The 21589-nt window shown below is 46.7% G+C and overlaps 1 protein-coding gene across 4 annotated transcripts in view; it reads left to right on the forward strand.

Moving 5' to 3' along the window:
• NFIA (nuclear factor I A) overlaps positions 1-20682 on the forward strand; it is a 343081-nt gene extending 322399 nt beyond the window's left edge. For 3 of the 4 annotated variants that reach the window (XM_046645541.1, XM_046645542.1, XM_046645544.1), the window contains one exon: positions 18048-20682. In XM_046645541.1, the coding sequence (XP_046501497.1) occupies positions 18048-18065 (18 nt within the window). In that variant the 3' untranslated portion in view covers positions 18066-20682. Of the gene's footprint in view, positions 1-12283; positions 12620-18047 lie in introns of all 4 variants that reach the window. The other variant, XR_006886030.1, reaches the window with a different exon arrangement.
• The last annotated feature ends 907 nt before the right edge of the window (positions 20683-21589 follow it).

The following is a 21589-nucleotide window of genomic DNA, read 5'->3' on the forward strand; positions in this document are numbered from 1 at the left end:
TGACGGGGCCGCTGGGTGACGGGGCCGCTGGGCTCTGGGACCGCTGCATGACGGGGCCGCTGGGTGATGGGGACACTGGGTGACGGGGACGCTGGGCGCTGGGACCGCTGCGTGACGGGGCCGCTGGGTGATGGGGCCGCTGCGTGACGGGGCCGCTGTGTGACGGGGACGCTGGGTGACAGGGCCGCTGGGTGACGGGGACGCTGGGTGACGGGGACGCTGGGCTCTGGGACCGCTGCGTGACGAGGCCGCTGGGTGACTGGGTCGCTGGGTGAGGGGGACGCTGCGTGACGGGGACGCTGGGTGCTGGGACCGGTGCGTGACCGGGCCGGCCCACTCGGGAACGTGCACGCCCTACGCAGGGAGGCGGTCGGGCTTCGTGGGCGCGCACAGAGGGCCGCTGGGCCCGGCGGGAGCGGAAGCCTGCCCTGGTGGGCTCGGCGCTCGCGGGGGCAGGGTGTCCGGAGCTGCAGGTCAGGGCTCGCTCTCCTGGGCCGCAGGGCGCCGCGAGGACGCACAAGCTGTGCGCCGGACAGCCCCGGCTTGGCTTCTCTCAGGTCCTGAGAGCGGCTGAACCGTGGCCGCCCGCAGATCCACATGTTGGGCCCTGACCCCGTGCTGCGGTCGTGGAGCTGGGCCCCGGAGGGTGACTGGGCTGAGAGGAGGGTGGGGCCCCGCGATGAGGTTGGTGCCCTTGTAGCAGCCACGCCAGGGCGCTGCTGTCTCAGCCATGCAAGCCCTCCAGAACAGGGAGCCGCTCGCGAGCCGGGTCCGACCGTCCGCCTGGTGGCTGGAGCCGGGGTCGGGGCCTCCAGCTTGCAGGAAGGAGGCTTGGGCTGTGGCAGCCGCCCAGTCTGCGGTGTGTTCCGGCAGCCGGGGCGGACCAGCACCGTGCCCGTGGGGTCATCCCGAGCCTCTCTGACGCTGAGAGGCCACATTTCCAAGGCTGTAAATTAACCCCCGCGTTCCGCCCGGAGTTGTGTGAGGATGCAGCACGGTCGGGCTGCAAAGCCCGCGGAGCTGACGGGCGCCTGCCCCCCGTTCATCCTGGGCCCGGGGACCGTGGCTGCCGGAGGATGCCCGGGAATGCTCGTGGGCGGGAACCCCGGGACATCTGGCCGCTCGCCGTCCTCCCGTCCGTCGTCCATAAGTCGTGCTGTCGGTCCTCTCCTCAGCCAGAGGAATGAAGCTGATTGATTAAGAACGTGCTCAGCGTGCTCCCAGGGAGCGGGTTAACGCTCGGCTAACAGCTGCAGTTTCTGGTCGTGAGGAGTAATGCGCTGAGGAATGCGTGTGGAGTTTCTTTGTATGTTATAATTTCATATTAAAAACTATTAAACTTTATGCTGGATGAGGGAGAGAAGAAAAAAGTCCCAGTGCAAAAACAAGTTCTGAACCCAGGAGCACAGTTGCTGAACGTTTATTTTGTCAGATGCGCAGCTGACATGATCAGTTCTAATGGGGTGGTGATCCTCGTTGAATTGCAGATTGCGAGCGCGGGAATCCCACGGGGGCTTGAGGCCGTGCGCACGGCGTTGCTGCGGCGGCGGCCTCTAGCCAAGTTGAAGGGGCCCCTTCCCTGCGCGTTCCCAGCACGTGCGCGCGCACGCACGCCTCTGTCTGTCCCCGGAGCTCTGTGGAGAGCATTGATTACCTTCTTGCCGCAGCGCAGCCGTGCCTCTGCTGGCTTCTCCCCTTTGCCCTCTGCCCCCTGGGTGCTCCCCTCCCCTGCAGATAATGGCATATCAGATCAGTCTGCTTTGCTGCTGCGTCAAGACCCAGATCAATTTATTGACTCTGTCAGAGTGGCTGCTACAGTAATTGTTACAAGAGAAGAATGGAAAGTGGGAACGTGTCCACATGAAAAATAAAAACGACGTTTTGTTCTTTCCTGCCCCCTTTGTTTTTTGCCCCATAGATCTTTATGTGTTTACGCAGCAGAGAGCACTTTGCTTAAGTGACTCAACTCCTTCCACAGGATTAATTTTGACACGTAGGGTGCCACACGACAGCAAGAGCGTTATGGGAAGCACGGACTTCACTGGGACGGTGTGGACCCGAGCGGGCTTGGTGTTCCTTCTCTCGTCCCCCTGCTTTGGGGTCCCGTCAAATCACATTTCCCTGACTGACAGTACGGAACACCTCCCATCAATACAATTGATTTTGTGCAAAAGTACGAGGAATGGTTTTCAGCTGAGGATGGACAGATTATGGTGACGACAAAGAGGTTTCAGAAATCTTATTTCAGTTTAGAAATCTAAACTGGGAACTAAGGTGCTGTTACCATCCCAAACACAAGCCTATTTGGTATCCTCAGAAAAATGATAGTATTAGAAGAAACTTACAACAAGTGAAATATAGATTCAGTTGAGGCCAGCTATGAACCTGAGGATGGAATAGCTGTTTTGAAAAGGCCATCGGCTAATTTTTTGTGGGAAATTTTTGGTTAAGTGCACATCTTTGAAAGACATTTCTTTAAAGTTCAAGTTTCATGGCTTATACCTGCAGACCCTAACATAAATCCTATGTGAAGGGACAAAAGTGAGTGGGTGTCATTTGTGACCTGGAAATAAAAGGTCAACCATTGGATTTATAGCTTTTTTAGTGAAAAGAACATAAAGATTCCTGCCAACTGGAGTCAATCCATATTTTAATGTTTCCAAGTTAAGATTATAAAATCAAGGGATTAGGATCATGCTGTTCCGTGAAGGTCAAAAAGTAAATGTGATGGCCTTAGTGTCATTCCCATGGGGCAGAAGTTAATATTTCAAAACCATTTCTCCACTGGCAGTCAAGAGATGAATTGTCCGTGGCCATTAACAGAGGTAAGGGAATCCCACTCTCGTGACTAAATTTAATGATGATTATTACACTAGTCAACTGTATTGTTAAATTACTCGGCTGTCTTCCTGTAATGTCCCCAAACAGTGATAGTGGGTTGATTGCCATCAAATTATCCTCAGATACGATTGTGAACAAGTTGAGATGGAGGATCGTGGATGAAGGCTGCCTTGTGGGAAAGGAACTTGTACTGTTTTATGGATAAGAGCAATAACATAGCACCTTACACCACATGGAACGTTCTTCTAAAACCAGGAGTCTGTGACCCTACAGACCTCTTGGTCAGTATGATTCACCAGTACAAGTTTTTTAAATACAAAAAAATGAACACGCCTTTCTTTTATTATGTCTTTTTCTGTTGCACGGCCCCTGCCCCTCCTCTTTCTAGGAAAAAAACCCATTTGCAGGTCCTGTTGTTCCTCAAGTTTTTGGAGCTGTGTATCCCGTCTCCTTTGAATTCTTATTGAGAGAAGAAGGGTTATTTAAATGTCTTTATAGGATGACTCAGACACATGTACCCCATACCATTGTCAAATCCACTTTAAGATAACTGTATTTTTCAAATTTAGAGAAATCCAGAATACTGAAGCTGATAATTTCCTTAAAGATTATCTACTCCAGACCCCGTCCTTTTTCAGGTATGACTTTAAGTGCATTTTGGAATAAAGTGCGTATCGTTTTAATAAAGCAGCACCTCTGAGAAAGAGCTGAAGCCCAGTTTGGTGAGACAAGGTGGAGCTCGCACTGCGGGCCAAAGGCAAGCGCTCACAGTGTGGGGTCTGACTCCAGGGAGGGACGGGACTGCCAGGTTGGTATGTGGCTTAGGAAACGGGTGCATGTCTTCTGTTCCACAAAGGTTTTATAAAAGCCCAGGTCCAGTAGACTGACCCGGGTGCCCTGGAGTCCTGGGGAACAAAAGCAAGCGGCTCACAGTCCCCTGCAGGATTTGTCTTCACGCGTGGCCACGTGGCCTTGCGCGCATGGGTGTGTATGGAACCTGTGCTCTGTCTGTGCCCCTGGATGGCTTTGGTTGCATATTTTTCTAACTTCTGTCCTTCTCAGTGCAGACAAAACTTAAATTTCCATCCACTCTCCCAGGCAAGCACTTTAAAGTGCTTCTGTAAGAGGCAGGGGGTAGGGAGGACCTTTGATTTGAAGTTCAACATTGATATTTGTAATTTTGACTAATTTCTGTGCTCACTTTAGTTAAATTGAAATTGTTTAATAAGAATAAAACTAAAATTGCTCATTAGGATTACTTTAACTTGACAGGCTTTGTATGCCTTTCTGGACAAATATTTTGAAATATAGTGACAATGAAGTGGTGAGAGGTACAAGTTCACATCTTAGGATGATTTCCATATCTGCCGGTTGTTCTCTGGTGTCTGCATAGCTCTGAGGGTTGCTGTTTGTCACGTCGGTACCGTTCAGCTAGGGCCATGCCGTATCTCTCAGTTGGCCTCTTCCCAAATATTTTTTCCTATCAAAGTCTAGAGCTGTACCAAATTCCCTTCACCCAAGCCTCCTAATAACACCCTTCTTCCCCTCTCCCGGGCATCTTCCAGGAAGGCTATTTGCTTGGCTTGTCCCCTGGGCCTTGCGTCACAGTGACCTTTGTAAACCAAGAAGGGCAGCGTGGAGCTTCTCATGGAATTCATTAATACTCCTCAGCCCTGGGGTCAGTGCTGTCGAATCTGCTCTGTCCCTTTGCACCCTCCCTGTCTGCTCTTTGAGTTGAGCTCCATGGTAAGATGCGAGATTGCATCTGCTGAGTAACTCACTCTAAAAGAGTGGAAGAAAGAAGGCAGCTTCTCCAAATGCCTGATCCGCTTCCAGGGGACAGCTTGTCCTCTTCATCCTGTGCCTTCTGTGTAGCTCCATCAAGCGAGCATGTTTCTAGATTTGGTGTCCCCTGTTTCTTAAAGAAAATTGTAGAAAGGTGAGGCAACGGTTACCGTAAGATTCAGCATGAATTAAATAACATTAGGTCTGCTTCTACCTAACCACGTATTGATGATTGTAAAGCTTTTTGAACTACCAAGTCAACTATCAAATTATTTTGTCTTCAAAATAATTAATATCCACATAGATAAATTAAATCCTCCAGAAAATCTGGAAACCATTTTGAGTTTCAAATTCCTCCCATCCACCATTTTGCCAGAGTTGCTTTGAAAAAAAGTAACATTGGCAGTTATGTTTAATTTGTTTCCTATAGCAACCCTTAACAGCAGAGGTCCAAAGGGCAGTGGAGAATGAGCCAAAATTAGACAGATGTTTATGAAAAAGAAAGAAGAGAAACTAAAACTAGATGAAAGAAGGAACACGTGATTCTCAGTAACTTGGGTTGACTGACCGCTGGAGGCTGTCTCCTATGCAAGTTGTCCTCTTCTGCAGATTGGCCAGTCGGTCCTGACTGAACCTGAGAAACTCAGGGCTGTGAGCCCCGAGTCCGCTCAGCCGCTGTGACTAAACTGCTGCCCAATAAGAAACCAGTTTTACCACCCGTTTCTACAGAGTATCATCTAAATGGGTTCCACTTTTATGCCTGTCCTTATCCGGTAGAACAAACTTCCTGTTTTCATAGCAAAGGGTTTTATTTGGAAGCATGTTCACATCTAATTTGTTTTGAGAAAATCCCTAATGTTTTTCAGCATTTGAGCTAGGCTCAGTTCAGGAGATTGAGCAAAAAGCGTATAGCCAGCATACTCGTGCTATTACCGTATTTATCCAAGAAAAATGACTGCCCGTTGCTGCACTCAGTCTAGCATACAAAGTCTCTGTCTTCCCCATGCCAGAAAAGAATTTGAAAAAGAGAATGAAAAGCATCAGCTCTCTACAGTCCAGTTAAGAGACAGCAGACCTTCACATGCTATTTCATTTCATCCTTGCAGCCACCACGCTAGGAAGGTGGTCTTAATCCCTTCCTATCAGAGGCACAAATGGAGGCCCAAATTCACCATGGATTCAGTCCATCCACCCCAAGCCAGGTAGTTTCTTCTCTGAACCTCCACAGCAGCACTGACTTTTGGCCTCCTTGTCTGGCTCATCACACATCACTGCAGGGTGCAGCTGCTGAACTCAGGCTCCCTCGAGTGCCACAGCTTACAGTCTGCTGGGCACGCGCACCTGTCAGGAAGAACTCCGGCATAAAGAGATGCTGGAGAGTGACTCTCAGGCGTTGCAGCATTGGTTTATTACTGCTCTACAGTAGTCTTCCCTTATCCCTGGTTTCAGTTACCCACAGACAACTGTGGTCTGAAAATACTAAATGGGAAATTCCAGAAATAAACAATTCATAAGTTATAAATTGCACACTATTCTGAGTCGTGTGATGAAATCTTGAAATCTCACACCGTCTTCCTCCATCCTGACCAGGAGGTGTATCATCCTTTTTGTCCAGCTATCCATGCTGTGCAGAGCACCCGCCCATGAGTCACTTAGTAACCGTCTTGGTCATCAGATCAGCTGTCACAGAATCACAGTGCTTGTGTGCAGGGAACCCTTATTTTCCTTATTTGGCCCCAAAGCACAAGAGTAGTGATGCTGGCAATTCGGATATGCCAAAGAGAAGCTGTGAAGTGCTTCCTTTAAGTGAAAAGGTGAAAGTTCTCAATAAGGAAAGAACAAAAGTCTTATGCTGAAGTTGCTAAACTCTACAGTAATTTTTATTATAGTATGTTGTTAAATTACTCTATTTTATTATTAGTTATTGTTGTTAATCTCTTACTGTGCCTAATTTATAAATTAAACTTTTCACAGTATGTATTCATAGGAAAAAAGCATAGTATGTATAGAGTTTGGTAGCATCCATGGTTTCAGGCATCCAGTGGGGGCCTTGGAATGTATCCCCCAAGGATATGGGGGAACTAGTGTACCCACTGTCTTGCTAGATAAACTCAAATTCAGAGAGAAGTTGACTGGCATGGTCCCTGGTACTGTTTCCCCAGGTCTCTTTCCGTTTCTGTTCAGAAAGACCGTCTGGACTCCTGGCCTGTGCTTAATATGGGGATTGAGTCTCAGCCTCAGTCAGCCAGGGAAACACCACTCTCCAAACTGTTCCCTGTGAGCATCAGAATCCCTCCTCAACTCTTCCTGGCTGTAAACCAAAAATAGCCATTTCTTCCTCCCTAGTGTACCTTGATTGGCTGGAAAATCCCTGAGAGCTTTTTGACCTCAAAAAGCCTTTAGGTTTTTTCGTAAAATAATGTGGGATCCCTTCTGAGTCAGGGACATTTATCTTCATGACACTTTTAACTGCATTTTCAAGGCAGAAGAATAGTTTAATCAAAGCTTAGGTTTTATGTTGGGAGATAATAAATATGAATGACCATTTCCACAAAGAGCTGAAAATGATTGCAGAGAAATTCGAAGTCCTGGCTCTGGAATTCTAGAATGCACATCTAGAGTATGTTACCTTTTAACTGGAATGCTAACTCCACAGCCTTACAGGGAAAATTAAGAAGATGCAGCTCTCTTGGCCCCCGCCCTGTCTTTCTTTTTCTCTTTCTTTGACTTTATAGTAGCTTTGAGGAAACTTTCAATACCAACCACACTTGGGTGCTGCCTACTCTGCATCTGCAGTGCCTAAGAAAGCTGTGTAGGTTCCAGCTGGAAAGCATTCCTCCGCCATGCCTTGGAAACTCGCACACCACAGCCAGCAGAGTTCAGAAGGAGCCCATGTAAATGAGGCTGAGTTATAGACTCCTGAGCAGTGTTTTATCTTGTTTAAACCTGAATTTGAACTCGTAAACATGTTCCTGAAGAACACCGCAGAAGGACTGATGCAGTAGAACAAGAAGCCATATTTTAGCTCAAACAATTTACTTCTTTGAAAGAAGGAGAAATTTTCAAGTATTTTTTCACTGAACCATCTTCTAAGGTAGCACAAGGTGGCACAGCTGCAAGATTTTGGTGATTGCAGAATCAGAAGGAAAGTTAATATGTGTCATTTGAACTTCCGCCATTCTTGCAAATGAACGCTAGAATCTATGGTGATTTAACAAGAGAAAAGGGTATTTAAGGAGCCAGTGAACATAGAATTATCATCCAATCTGTAATTGGTTTCATTAAAATAAAACAATAGTAGAGGAGTGTAGCTATTCCAGATTCACACTGTGTGAATGAGTGCTGAGTCTGTTCCTAACTCAGTTACTGGGAGAGCACCACCAAGTAGAATCTACCTGAAAGCAAAGTAAATGATTTTGTTTGCATGCTTGTTTTTATAGAAAACATCCTTAAATCTGTCTTTAGCAATCTTTGCATATGATATTTCCACTGTCTCTAAAGTCATTACTAAAAAGATAGAAATGGATTGAATTTTCTTGCGTTAGAATGATGTTACCTCTCTCCAAGCAGCATGGATTCCCAACAGGGAAGCCAGATAACTCTGTTGACCACGTGCACGCTGTACGCATCCAGATCGTGGTAAGACCCTGCACTCAGACTGTTGACGCTGTGGGACCGTCACCTTCACACAGCTCCTCACCCCTGCCCCACCAGGGGGGGTCCTACTCACTTCCCTGAAAGTCTTCAGGAAGAATCTAATTGTTTATAGTAATGAATATTGCTTAGTTGTAAATTTCATCTACAAATTTAGAAGGAAATAAATCTGAACATAAAAATCGTTTGCTGTTTCAGCATTTAAAAAAAAGTACTGTCATTTGAAACCGCCAACTCCCTCATGTGGGTTTGTTTTGCAAGTCACGTCTTAACAAAGACAAGTTTTGTTGCCGTAAAACCCTAAATCCTCCCCTGTTTTCAGAAGGAGGAGGAAAGCATTGTTCAGGATCCCTGGTTTGCCCTTTTGGGGTGTCACATAGAGCTTTGGCGGGGCTTGGGGAAATCATCCATTTTTGTCCAGGTCATTGGCTCGGATGAAGCCCTGATCTGATCATGCTGTCTAGATCCCATCAGTGCAGCCAGTACAATGCTGCTTACATGTCGGGCTAGTATTTCAAAGTCATTTTTGTCTTGTTGTATTTGTTATTTGCTCCCCAAATGCTGTGATAACTGGTGTGCTGAGGCCGTGCTGCAGATAAGCAAAGTTGGATCCCTGAAGCCACAGGCTGGAACTTAGGTCTCTGACTTTTTCCATGGTCAAGCCTACACTGGCCTCGGTGAAGGCTGTGACGAGTTTGACCTGCCAAGAGCACGTCTACACTGTGAACGAGGGAGAGACGCCTCCTGGAATCAGCAACTGTGGGAGCCGGCCGGGAAGAAGGCACAGGAGTGGAGGCTTTGTAATGTGCTCAGCACGGCCTCGTGGGGTGCCTGGGGCCCCCACAGCTGGTGCTCAGGCTGGGACTGAAACCAGGGTCGCTGACTCACACTGTGCTGTGTTCCGTCTCACTCGTTCTCCTCATGGATCTGAGGACTGAGATGCTATGGCTTCCTCTACATTCTGTCCACATCATCCTGCAGGCCTCGGTCCCTCGGCTCGCGAGGGAGCCATCTTCCAGCCGTGGATCCGGCCTTTGGTTGCAGCTGAGTGCTTCTTCTCACTTCCTCTCCTAATCCCAGTGAATGGAGGAGGGAGGACTGCTGGTTTGTGTAGCCTTTGAGAGAGGAGGCTCTGCCCGAGATCCTACAGGGGCTCAAACGCAGGTGGGGACAGGAGAGGACTGGCTTGAGGGGTGAGCAGAGGCAGGAAGTGCGACTGAAGATGACAGGAGGAAGGATGCGGGATGCTGAACAGAGGAGGATTGAGGGATGAGAAGCCAGGACCTGTGATCAGGGCCCCGCCAGCTGGGGTGGGAACATCCTAAGGCGGCAGATGCCATCCAGTGCTGAGGGCTCCTTGGCTGAAAGGAGAGTTTGGGAACTGGTCTCTGGCAGAGTACCAGATCCTCTGTCATTCAATGGCAGGATGTCTCTGGGAGAATTTTGGGAATAACGGCTTTTCACTTTAGTGTCGGTTTTCCCCTTGCTAGACTCCATCCACCTGCACAGTTGAACGTGAACTCTCGGTGATAGATTTGCTGCAAACCTGAGTCCTGTTGGGAAGAGCCTTCAGCTGGGGGAGCCGGGAGGGAGCCTGGCAGAATGACCATTGTAATGTGGCCACGCTCTGCTGAGCTCCAAGCCACAGCCCCAGCCTCGCCTTCAGACAAGAAGTTTACCTCCTGGGCCACCACCGGGCCAGCCCCACGTGCCACTGTCTGCACTTGTTAGACAACAGGCACTTAATTAAAATCGGAGTCTGATGGGTAGAAAACATACATTTTTCTCATTTCATAGCTCCCCAGGAAACCATATTCTCTTCCTTCCCTGCTCTCCTCAACTCTCCCGGCCACCAAAAATAAAAGAAGGAAACACTAGGAGAAAGATTATTTTAATGTTGAATCAAAGATTACAAAGGGCTGGGCTGCCATCCTTGTCTTTGCCCCCAGGGCAGGCCAGTAAGAAAGCCTGTATTGTATCTTCAGACCAGAGCCGGCTTTTTTATGGCTAACTGCCATATGGAAAAAGGTTTGTCCTGTATCAGGGTGTTAAAATACAACATTTAATGAATCTGTAGCTAAAATCTTTCTCTTTCTTTTGCAATAAAAGGGGTTGCCTGATGCCTTCTGATATTTGGTTGGACTTTGTAGAATCAAAAACTACAAAAGAACAAATAATAAATACAAGACCTAATACAAAGTGAACCGCAGAGTACCGTCCACTGCATTTCCCACAGTGGAGCGTCCAGCGCTCTATCTGGGCTCCACCCAGAGATTCTGGTGGTGCCATCATGGCTAAGGAGATGGGGACTCGGGGCAATTTCATCGGCTGTTGCCCCTTCATCCCGTGCTGCACCTTGGAGCTCCAGCAGTTTCCGTGGCGCGGGCTCACTTTAATGGGTAGAATCTATTTTTCATGAAAAAGCAGGAAATAAGCTGTCTCTTTCATAAAAAGATTTACAAAATGTAATCATTGTTGAAATATTCCCTTTGAACTGCCGTGTCCACGGGGGTCTCTGGCTCCCAGAGCCCAGCTTCATTAGGGCCCTCGCAGGCGGCTCCAGAAGGGCAGGTAGGCTGGTGGGGCTGCCTTTGAAGTCCTGAATGAATGAAAGGAAAGCACAATAAAAAAGAGCTGTTGATCAAGCATAAAATACTCTTTAAGCTGACAGAATAGCAGCGTTAACACACCCTAAGCTGCTTTTAGTTTTTCCCTTTTTTCCTCACATTTTCCTGTGCTTTGTGTACAGTGGGGGTTTCTATTTTATAAGAAGTCTCTGATCTGTGTAGTATGCCATTCGCTAACAAAAACCGAAATAGGATTGTTTCTGTCCCACTTGGTTGCCCGACCCTCACCCCCTTCTGAGGCTGCATTTTAGCCTCCAAGTCCAGGGCCAAATGCCGCTCACAAACTTGAGCCAGTTCCTTTTGTGTTGCTGGTTTCACACTCTGATTTTAATACTGCAATTAAAGACAGATTTTTATTTTCTCAAGAACTTTCTCTTGCAACTGGGGAATGGAGCTGACACAGCTGCTACTTTTAAGTGAGAAATTCTGTCATTCAAGAAGAGAAGCCGCCTGTTGAGCCATTCCTTTCCGCGGGAGCTGGTCCCCTCAGTTCTCACGTGGGCCTTTAGGCGCCACCGTTCAGTCAGAGGACCTCCACCTGGCGTTCTGGTTCTCTGCACTTGCCTCTCTCTGCTCGTTTAATCCCCACAAAGACTGATAAAGTGATCTCCATTTTACGGAGACTAAAACTGAGACCCAGGTGCTAGCCGACCTGCCTAAGGTCATTTCACTTGTCCGTCATGGTGTGCGGCTTTAGTGATGGGGTTCTGTGAACTGGATTCCCGCCTCCACCACTGTGCACAGCCCCCCAGGAGGTCTGCAGGGCAGAGGCGAGTGAGCCAGAGCGCAGTTTCCAACTCAGAAGTCTTTGCTTTCCTAGGTAAAAGATTACTGGATGAAAATGTAAAGGGAGACCAAAAAAAAGGTATTTGAAGGTGAGGCAGAGACTAGGGCAGATTGGAATCTGGTGAAAGACTCAGACTTCGGAACAACAGTCAGAATAATTGGCTTGTGTATGTGCTCTCAAGGTTTGGAGGTGCTGGCTGGCTTATTGGGTAAAAAGATGAGTGTTTTCCCATCTTGAGGTTTGAAACAAATGGAGGTCTGGCTGCGAGCAGCATGGGCCCTCTCCAGGGAGCAGTGGTTTGGACGACTGCTCTGGGCTTGTAGTGAGCAGGCAGCAGTCCACGGTACAAACTTTGCACATGCTACCAAGGCCACTGGCAACAGCTCTTCAGTCAGAAAGGCCCAGGCAGCTCGTGAGACCTGTGTCCCTCGGGAGAGGGCCTGTCATCTGGGGGACGTGGATGTGTGGCGGGAGCGTGGATGTGGCACAGCCGTGCTAGGACTCATCTGTGTGAGAGCCTTGCTGGGGAGCCGACCTCAGGCTTTGGGAACCTTGGAAACAGCTCGTTCCCTCCTTCCTTCCTCAACAGTGTTTCGTAGGGCCTGCTCTGTGCCCACCACAGGGCGAGACACTGGGGATGCCACCTGCAAGAAGAGCGTCAGTGTTCTCAGGGAGCACACGGGTAGCTGCAGTTCAGTGACCGTGACAGAGCTCAACCCCGGACTGAAGGCCTGGAGAAAGACCCTGAGCAAGACGGGACTGCCATCTGAGAAGGCAAGGACTAGCGGGTGTTAGCCAGACCAAGCAGGAGCTGCAGCCCGTGCCAAGGCCCAGCGGGGGAGAGCGCTTGGCTTTGGGGGATCTGGAAGAAGTTTAACACAGCACAAGTGTTGAGCACAAGCGGTGAAAAGATAAGGCCACAAAGGTAAGCAGGGCCAATCTCGGCCCATTAGCGTTTTAATAGTTTCCTGCACAATGAACAAGCTTTGGTTTAGTGTTATTGAAAACAGGCTTTCTTTAATTAACAAAATCAGGCAGGAAAAATGACTGTGGAGATCAAAGCCCCTGGCTGGCAGTACCAATAACTGACTCCTGTGTACAGAATGTCACCTTTTTCAGAAGAAACCAGGGTGAAAACTGTTCTCCTCTCGTGTGATGCAGAATGGTCCTCGCCAGTCCTCTGGGGGCCCGAGGACAGAGACCGCTTATTGAAGTTGCCCAACTATTCAGTGGAAAAGTAGGACTCAATCCTGGGTCCTCGGACACTGGACACTCCGCCTGATGAGTTGACATAAGTTCATAAAGCTCTTACCGTGAGGAATCCTGAAAGGTACAGAAGTCGAAAACCCAGTGCCGTCTTTCTGCACGATGACTCCTTGAGAGCAGGTACTGTGTTGATTGTGCTCATTGTGTCCCCAGAGCTCAGCATCCAGAGCGCCAAGCACACAGCAGTCTCCTCCTACTTGCTGAATGAGTGAAGAAATGCTCCAAATGGGGTATTCCAACATGAGAACCTAGGCGTGTCCACTCAGAGGCCCTGTCCACTTCCACTGTATTGGAAAGGGACGGAGGAGATGACCAGGCTTTGGCTGATTTGCCAAGGACAACTCATTTGGGCTGATAGCTCATCCAAACAAGAGCAGGAAGCCAGAAATGACTGGATTAGTGTGACCCAGTGGAGATAGCATCTCCTCTAGAGGGAAATGAGAATGGTGATGGCAGCTCAGGCCATGTTGGTGGGCAGCATCTTCTTTTGGGGCCGATGGAGAGTCAGGTCTGCGGGTGTGGGGCCCAGGTCCCCTGATTTGCGTGTTTCTGTTTTGTGTGTGAGTGTCCTTAGATAACCCGCCTTGCCTGGAGAAGAAAGCAAAGCGCCACACCCGGTTCTGGACTCCACATCAACAGCCTCCTTCCGCACTGTTCAACTTCGCCCTGGGGCCTTTGTTTAACTTTTTAATTTGGAAAACAGATTCTGCTGCATCACAGTCTGTTCCGCCCTCCCCACCCCCACCTCCCCCAGCACCCTCTCCTTTTTTTGCTTGAAGTGAAATATAGCTATCTCAGACAGACTTGTGTTTCCTTTTGTTTCTAAATGTGCATCCTGCCCTCTTAGTGAGGCAAGTATATCAGAGGCCTTTTAAAAAGTCGTTATTCTCATTAGGGTGTTTGTTGTTAACCAAGGAGTTGAGTTGTCATCACCTGTGTCTCGGCAAGCTCATGACCAGATGTTGGAAGACAGCCTCAGTTTCCCGACCGCTCTCCTGTGGCAGAGGAGGGGCGGAGCCTACCCTGTCAGGTGCCCGCTGCCCCACGGGCTTCCTGCTTAGGATGCCTGCTAGATGCTGTCTGTGGGTCGTAAAAGCTGACCACTGTGAGTACTCCAGGGTCCCGGCAGAATGAAGTTAGAACTTCCACGGAGCTGTAAATTACGGGGCGGGAAGTGTGATAAAACTCCTTAGAGCACGCAGGGGAAGAAAGTCGCCCTGCAATGGTTAAATGAAATTTTATAGCACGTTCACTGTGGAGCTGTTTTGCATTACATGAGTTGAATACCTTAGAGACGCCACATCTGCAGGCACTTTATTAAATCCTTAGTCAGCACTTTCCAACCTGATGAGATTACTTCTTTGACTGGAGAAGAGGAGAGCTGAGCTCTGGTCCTGGGCTGCACTCCCTTTTGATGTTTCACCTTGAACACTGGGAGAGGACAATACCCTCCTCCCCCAGCACATCCCAAACTGTAGAAAGTGTGACTGTAACAGAGTGATTTTACTTAACTGGAGGCTTTGTGGGAGTGGGGATTTATGGACCTCCAAGACAGCCACAGCTGAGCTTTCCTGAGAAAAAAACAGATCAAAGCTCTGTGTTTACTTCCTTAATGTAAATGTATCGAGATAGCATCGCCCTGGATGGTGGTGTAGTATTGGAGCTCGCTGCAGATAAGGACAGAGGCTCCTTTGTAGTCCATCTGGATACAGGAGGTTGGATTAAGGGCTATAAAATGCAAAGGCAGAAACCATGTGAAAGGAAAGCTTATGTCAGTAAATGAAGACAGTTTTTTGACCCTTCCTAAATGAATTTTATCATGGCAACATTTTCCCATTGATTTGCTGCTCAACACCAGCAATTTAACAGTCTCAGATTTCTTCTGTATTTTTCCTGTATGACCCAAGAAGAAAATGCTCAGATTCATTTTTCAAGTAATGCTTTCTGTTATGCACTGCTCACATAGAAGATTTTATAAGAAAATTTCACAAGAGAAAAATGGGCTTTTCCAAACATTATCTTATCCATGTGGTGGTGTTAGTAATTCATAGAAGTTTGTAGAAATCAGGGGCTTATGCACGTGTGACTGTCACTCTCATCAAAATGGAATTAGAAGCATCTTTAGCTACAAGTTGATCATGAGAAAATTCGGAAAAATGGATAAAATTGTTTTATTATTATAACTGTTTATCTGCCATCTCTGCAGGTAAATGATTTAATGAAAGAGACCTCATCCCCCTCAAAAAATAATTCACTGTGTGCTTCCCTAACCAACTGACTTCTCATTCTGGAGAGCCTTGGTCAAGGAGCTGGGTTAATTGTCATGAAGATTAGTGTGATGTCGAAATAAGTACTAATGGTCAAATTATAAGAGTGAAAAAGTTTAAGAATAGGTTTTGGTTTGGGCCTGAAAGGGTTAATTAAGTTTTTTTCATGGGTTATTAAAGACCCCCAACCCATGCCTTCAGGAGTCACATTGACACCCCACCACAGGGCAGCTCGACCTCGATTGACATGTTGCTGGTCAGAGCACAATAGCCTTCTGTGTCTGCAAATCATTGCTAAAATCATCTCAAGGAAAAAAAGTTTGAAAGCTTTAACGTTAGACAAAAGCCAAGAGCTGCAGTGTGCAGCTCAAAAACCCGGAGTCAGCAACTTCTATTGATTAAAAACTAACCTTTAAAGTAACTCTGAGAGTGTGTGGTTAGCATTTAAATTTAAACATGTCATGAGTTGATTTGTGTTACTGAATACCAACTCAGAAGGAGTAACATTCACATCGCATTTTTTTTCTAATTCCCTTAAGCAGCTAAAGTATTTCATGAAATGTCAATAGGGCAAAAAGAAAAAAAGGGCTGGGGGGGGCGCTGTCGATGCTGGGCCTTGCAGTTTTCTTTCCCATGCAAATATTCACCCCCCAAAGAAAAGTGTGGAGAGTGAAACACAATAATTAGTCCTTTGTCTAACTTTCCCAAGTGCCAGAGAAAGACAGATTAATTAAACATACAACAGTGTTGGTTTTTGGAGTGGGGGTCTTGCTTGCTGTGTAGGTCATAAATTAGGCAGAATAAATACTTCAATGTGTTTGCAGTGGGCCTGCTACGTCAGAGCCGCTGGAAGGCTGGTGGGAGGAGAGCGCAGGGTTTCTTGCTAATGATAGTCACGTCTGGGTCTGTCTGGTTGCTCTTAGCAACCAGACATGATGTAACACCAGGATGAACTTGAACTTGGGGGACTTGAAAGGAGAACAATAGACCAGAGCAATCAATAAAGCCTATTTCAGTGAAGGATTACCGAGCTGCTCTGGGGTAACCTTGTCGGCAAGGCACACGCTGAATAGTAAGATGTGTGAAGAAACTTTTTTTTGCTTTGCTTCTTAAGAGAAGTGCAGAGGCACTGCAGATTTTTGTAGCTCTGAGTTGTGTCCAGAAACTGTGGTACGGAAAACTGCTCCCCCTGCTGACGCGCTGGGCCCCGTGTCAGCTTCAGGAACGGCTAGGGAGTGTCAGTGTCAGACGGAGGGAGTCTGGAATGCCACGGCTGACTTAGAAAGGGTGAGAACAGAAATCGTAGGCATTATCCGCCGTACCCCAAGTCTGAGACCGTTGTCCTGGGAGAACGAGGCTCCACAGGGGCCCGGGGTCTGCTCTGGGGAGAGACCTCCCCAGGTGCCATTTGGAGTGTCCTACCCTGTCCTCCCGGCCGGTGAGGCTGAGGCGTGGGTATGTGCCGGGATGGCGTCCTTCAGGCCCAGGAGCTTTCTTGTGGTCCTCAGAGCATGGGGTCAGAGAATGACACCTAAAAAGCATGTGTAGCATGAGTGGTTCTCGGTTTAGGCTAGGTTTCTCAGCCCCTCTGGAAATCAAAGGTAGCTTGTGTGACCAGGAAATTCTGCACCGACCCCCACGTAGCCATGGTCTCGCTGTTGATCTGGATCAGACCAATCCTTCCTTTACCGACTTGATTCTCTTGGACATAGACGCACCTTCATCTGACTGAAGCAACCCAGAGGTAGCCCTTCCTGAGACTGTCAACTCAGAGAATTCAGAAGCATGCACTTTTGCTAGAAGTTGATGATTTTTCTGTGAATAATGATAAATGCAGTGAATTTGGCAGGGTATCTCTAGAGAAAAGCTGGCAAAAGCCATGTACTTTTTCTTCCCTGAGGAGCTGACTCTGCTGTTGGACCACAGTGGCTCACTCTGTTTAGCTCACAGAGAGGAATCCTGGCATCGAAAGTGTTGCCCAAAGCTCGTCCGCTGAGGACTCGTGGAAGGAGCAGGCAGCTGGTAGCAGGCCCCGCAGGCACACAAGAGGAGGGGCACTGGGCAGCAGCCTCGTGCCGTCCCTCTGCCCAGAAGAGGAGTGGACAGGGTGCAATCTCAGTACCACTCGGTTACTTTGTGTCATTTTTTGAAAATACTGTTTTAGGAATATTGGCCTGAAAGGAGCATTTTACGTTGTAGCATCTGCCTCAGGCACAGGTAGGGAGCTGGAGTGAAAGATGCTGCCACGCACCTGAGCCACCAGGCTCCTGGCACCGCACTTCTTCCCTTCCCCTCTGCTGTCTTGGGGCCACTGTCCATCCTCTGCCTGCTGCAAGGCCATGGCAGCCACTCAGTGCGCCTGCTCACTGGGAGGAGGCGCTGTGAAACCCCAGAGCAGCCTGCACCGCTGCGGGGCCCTCCCTGCACCCGTCCCCTCCACTTAGTGCTTCCGTGTCGAGAGCTTCTGTTCCAGGTGCTGTGCTTGGCACTGAGGATACAACGAGCAACAAGACGATCAATCCTCCTGCCCCCCCAAAGCTGCCCCACCCAACGGCCAGTCCCGCATGTGTATTTCAAGTGGGCACGAATGCTTTGTTTACAGGGCACGCTCAGAACATCGCAGACTCCAGCACCGCCGCTGACTTCCAGCTTCAGAGGAGTCAGATCAGTCTCCGTGTCTCAGGATTTACTGCTCATCGTTCCTTTGCTTTTCCCAGCAAATCCCTCCTCCATCCTGATTGCATGGGTGGAAGGGCAATTTCTAAAATACATTACTTTCTAAATTGTACCTCTAATTGCACTTTTCCTTTTGTCTTCCAGTCCTGGTACCTGGGATAAAAGTCGCAGCGTCCCACCATCCACCAGACAGACCACCTGACCCCTTCTCAACTCTGTAACACGGACGCATCCTCAACCCAGCGTGGTTACAACCTCACTGTCAGTGGGAGGGAGAGTCAAATCAACTCGTACATGCAAACAGCGAGCATATGGTCAAACAGCAAAGGCCATTACCTTTTGGGATTTTTTTTTAAATACTTTAGGGACTGTTGTAATTTTCTCATATGGTGCTGGAAATGGTTGGGCTTTGTAACACTGAGGTGTGTCCGTGGTCGCGTGAGCATTAGGCGATGTGGCGAGGGGAGGTGTGCGCTTGCTCACTGACTCCCCGTGGTCACACACCCTCCTTACGGAGCCTGGCCGTTTCACAGTATTTCATGGATTTACCCACAGTTGTGCACCTCCTCGAGCAGTCAGGAGGCACACAGAGAACTAAATCTTTTGTAGTAGCTGAGATCTGCAATATATAACTTACGGGACAGTCAAAGGGCAATGTTTTTCTGTAACATATTGGAAAAAGAAAATGCAGTTATGTTCCTTTCTTGTTTTCCTTTAGTTGGGTTTGGTTCAGCACTTAAACATGTAACACGGCCCGCAAGGACAGTGAACCACTCACGTCGCAGAACAAATCCGAAATGGCAAACTACTACTACTACTATTCAGTTTTTTAAAAGTTTTGAAATGCTGCACTTACATCTAAAAAACCATTTTTTTCAACAATTTTCAACAATGACACACAAATTCACATGGAAATGGGGAAGATGGTCTGTTTTGACAGAAACTGACAGGAATCAATCAAAACAATCGAATTTTGAATTGAGTAAAGTGCAATTTCATTGGATAGCTAAATATCTTTGTAAGATAGAGATTGTTGAAAATTCTATTTTTGTTTTTCAAGTCCTTCCACCCCAGGACTCTAAATTATTGGGGTAAAAAACAGCCTTGCAAGAAAAAGGGGAGCTATTTTTGCTTTTTATGTTTTTTATTGTTAAACTTGTATCCCTTTAAAAACTGAAGGAAAATTTAAAAAAAAAACAAAAAAACAAATCTAATGGTGCTTTTACCACAATATGTTAACTACATTAAATGCTAATTAATTATTTTCTGTTATCAAAGCACATAACTAAAATGAAATCATGGTATCTGTTAATTTTATAAGCTAGAAGTCACTATAATGGATAATGCCAATTCTGAGAATATTTACATGTATTCGGCAACATAGGATTTATCAGTTATCAGACACTTCATTGTACCAGAGATTGTCCAGAAATTTTAAAGACCTTTGCGCCCCTGAACTGGGCTATGGGAAAAAAATAATAATAAAAATGAAACCAATACTGACACAAATGCTGGTACCCATTCAGATCAGGGTACTTGTTAGGGAAAAAAAGTTTGCACCCCCAAATGTCCTGTATCTTATGTAAAAAAACACAAAAAACAAACAAAAAAAAAAAACAAAAAAAGTGCAAGTGATTTTTCTACCAGACAGCGAAGCGCGCCTTGCTTCCCGGGCACCGTCAAGAAGGTTCCTGTGCTGTACGTAGATACGCATCCTGGCGGCAGCCCGCCAGGGAGAGGCTCTGCATGTTCTAGTGTTAGTCGCTAATTTTTATATAGTTAATGTAGGATAAAGTAGAATGCATTAAGACACAATATTGTAATCCCTCCTTAGGCACTTGCCTTTAAACTATGTTTCCAGCCCTTCAGAAGGGTTCTACTGCTGTCCTATACAATCAAGTAACTGAAATTCTTGGGAAGACACTTTGCTCCTCATCTTTCCCCCAAAACGATGTTGTTTTGTTTTGTTTTTTTTCCTTAATTTGCACGAAAACAAAAATTCCATATCAATGTGCCTTGCCCTGGATAGCGATTATTTGTGGAATTGTTGCACACGCTCCTCTATTGAAAGGGGTTTTCCCTCGTCAAGCATTTGGAGACACTTTTTGTAAATGTGACTTTACGTCGGCCATCGTCAGTTTCCACACCTAGCACTGAGTAGGGTTAGTCGTTCCGCAGATAGGCGTAGTCTTTATTGTCCTCGTGGTCAGTGGCAGTGCTATTCTGAGATCTGTAGATGCTTAGAATATCAGTATTTTGGATGTTGCTGCATTTTACAATTTATTTGGAGTCTTCCTTTATTTTCCCCCCAGATATATGAAAATATGCAATACCTGCTTATATCGTGTAGAAAAGCTTAGCGATTATTAATTTTTCTTTTATTTTTTTTATTTGACCAAAGTCAGTGCTGCACTTGACGCAGTGTGTTTTAGATGTTTGTCTTTGTACTTTTTTTTGTGATTTTTGAATGCACGTGTGCAGGAAGGGCTCCTCTTAGAGAAGCAGTCAAACTGTGAAGCACTGAGCTGACCCTGCTTCAAGCAATTTTGTTTTTACAACTGTTCCTTTCACAAGCAAGCCTTAAAAAAAAAGACAACTTCCTTTTTCTTCAGCTCCCACACCCCATTTTTCTTAGCAGACTGCAGTCAATCCACATTCAATGAAAGTATATAATGCCCATTTTTATATGCACGTTTTTAAACTTCCAAGTTCTGAAAATTGTTTACTGGTTATCTCTATTTAAGGAAAAAAAAATAAAATAAAACATTTTGGATTTTCATACGTGTCTGATAAGTGGTTGAGTAGTCGTTGGCGCTGCTGTACGGTGTGATTGTCAGTATGTGGTGTCACTTCCTATAGCCAGCCAGCATCCTTTGCCTTCCCCCATAGCTCTTAGCTGGGCATTACTTTATTATGACATATGTGCACTAAAAAAAGAAAAAAGAAAAAAAAATAGCAGCTTTCAGTGCTTCACAGTGAAGGGAAAAAGCCTAGACAGACATTTTGTCAGGGCCTTGCAGTAAGCCAAGGCATGACCAGTAAATTGGTTGTATATACAATAAAATCGCACCCTTTTTTAAAACAAAACAAACTAAGCAATAGTTTGGGCAGTTTTAGTTGTTTGTAGTGAGCATGTTGTAGTTATGACTGCAAAGAGAGAGAATAAACTGCCGACTCAGAAGACATGTGATTTGTATGTTGTATAGTTTTATTGATTATGCTGATTTATCCTACCCGATTTTATAATGCAGGATTTTTGTATGTTGTTTAAATGAAGAAAATTTCTGTCAAATTAGCCTAGTGAAATTTCTGATTGTTCTTACAAAGGCAGCATTCATAGAATTGCTTTCTTTCTTTCCCCCCCCCCCCCCCCCCCCGCCCGACCTTTGGGAACTGGATTTAAGTTTAAAACTTTCCTGTTTCCTTTTTTTTGTAAGTATTTAAATACAGTTCTTCTCTCAATGGTATAGCATATTCCTATGCTTGAGAAGTATAGGTCTACTGAAAAACCATTGTAAATGGATGTTACAAGTATGCTGTATTTTTGAAGGTATTTTGTTGTATTAAGTTTGATGAAGCTAAAATTAGGGAACTCTGAACAGAGTTGCAGGAAAAAAATGTTTTAAAGGCTTTAAAACATTAGGGAGGTAGTCCAGGGTGATAACGAACAGGGGTTAAGTATTAAA

This window comes from Equus quagga, chromosome 18, assembly GCF_021613505.1.
Source record: "Equus quagga isolate Etosha38 chromosome 18, UCLA_HA_Equagga_1.0, whole genome shotgun sequence".
In the NCBI taxonomy this organism is placed as follows: domain Eukaryota; kingdom Metazoa; phylum Chordata; class Mammalia; order Perissodactyla; family Equidae; genus Equus; species Equus quagga.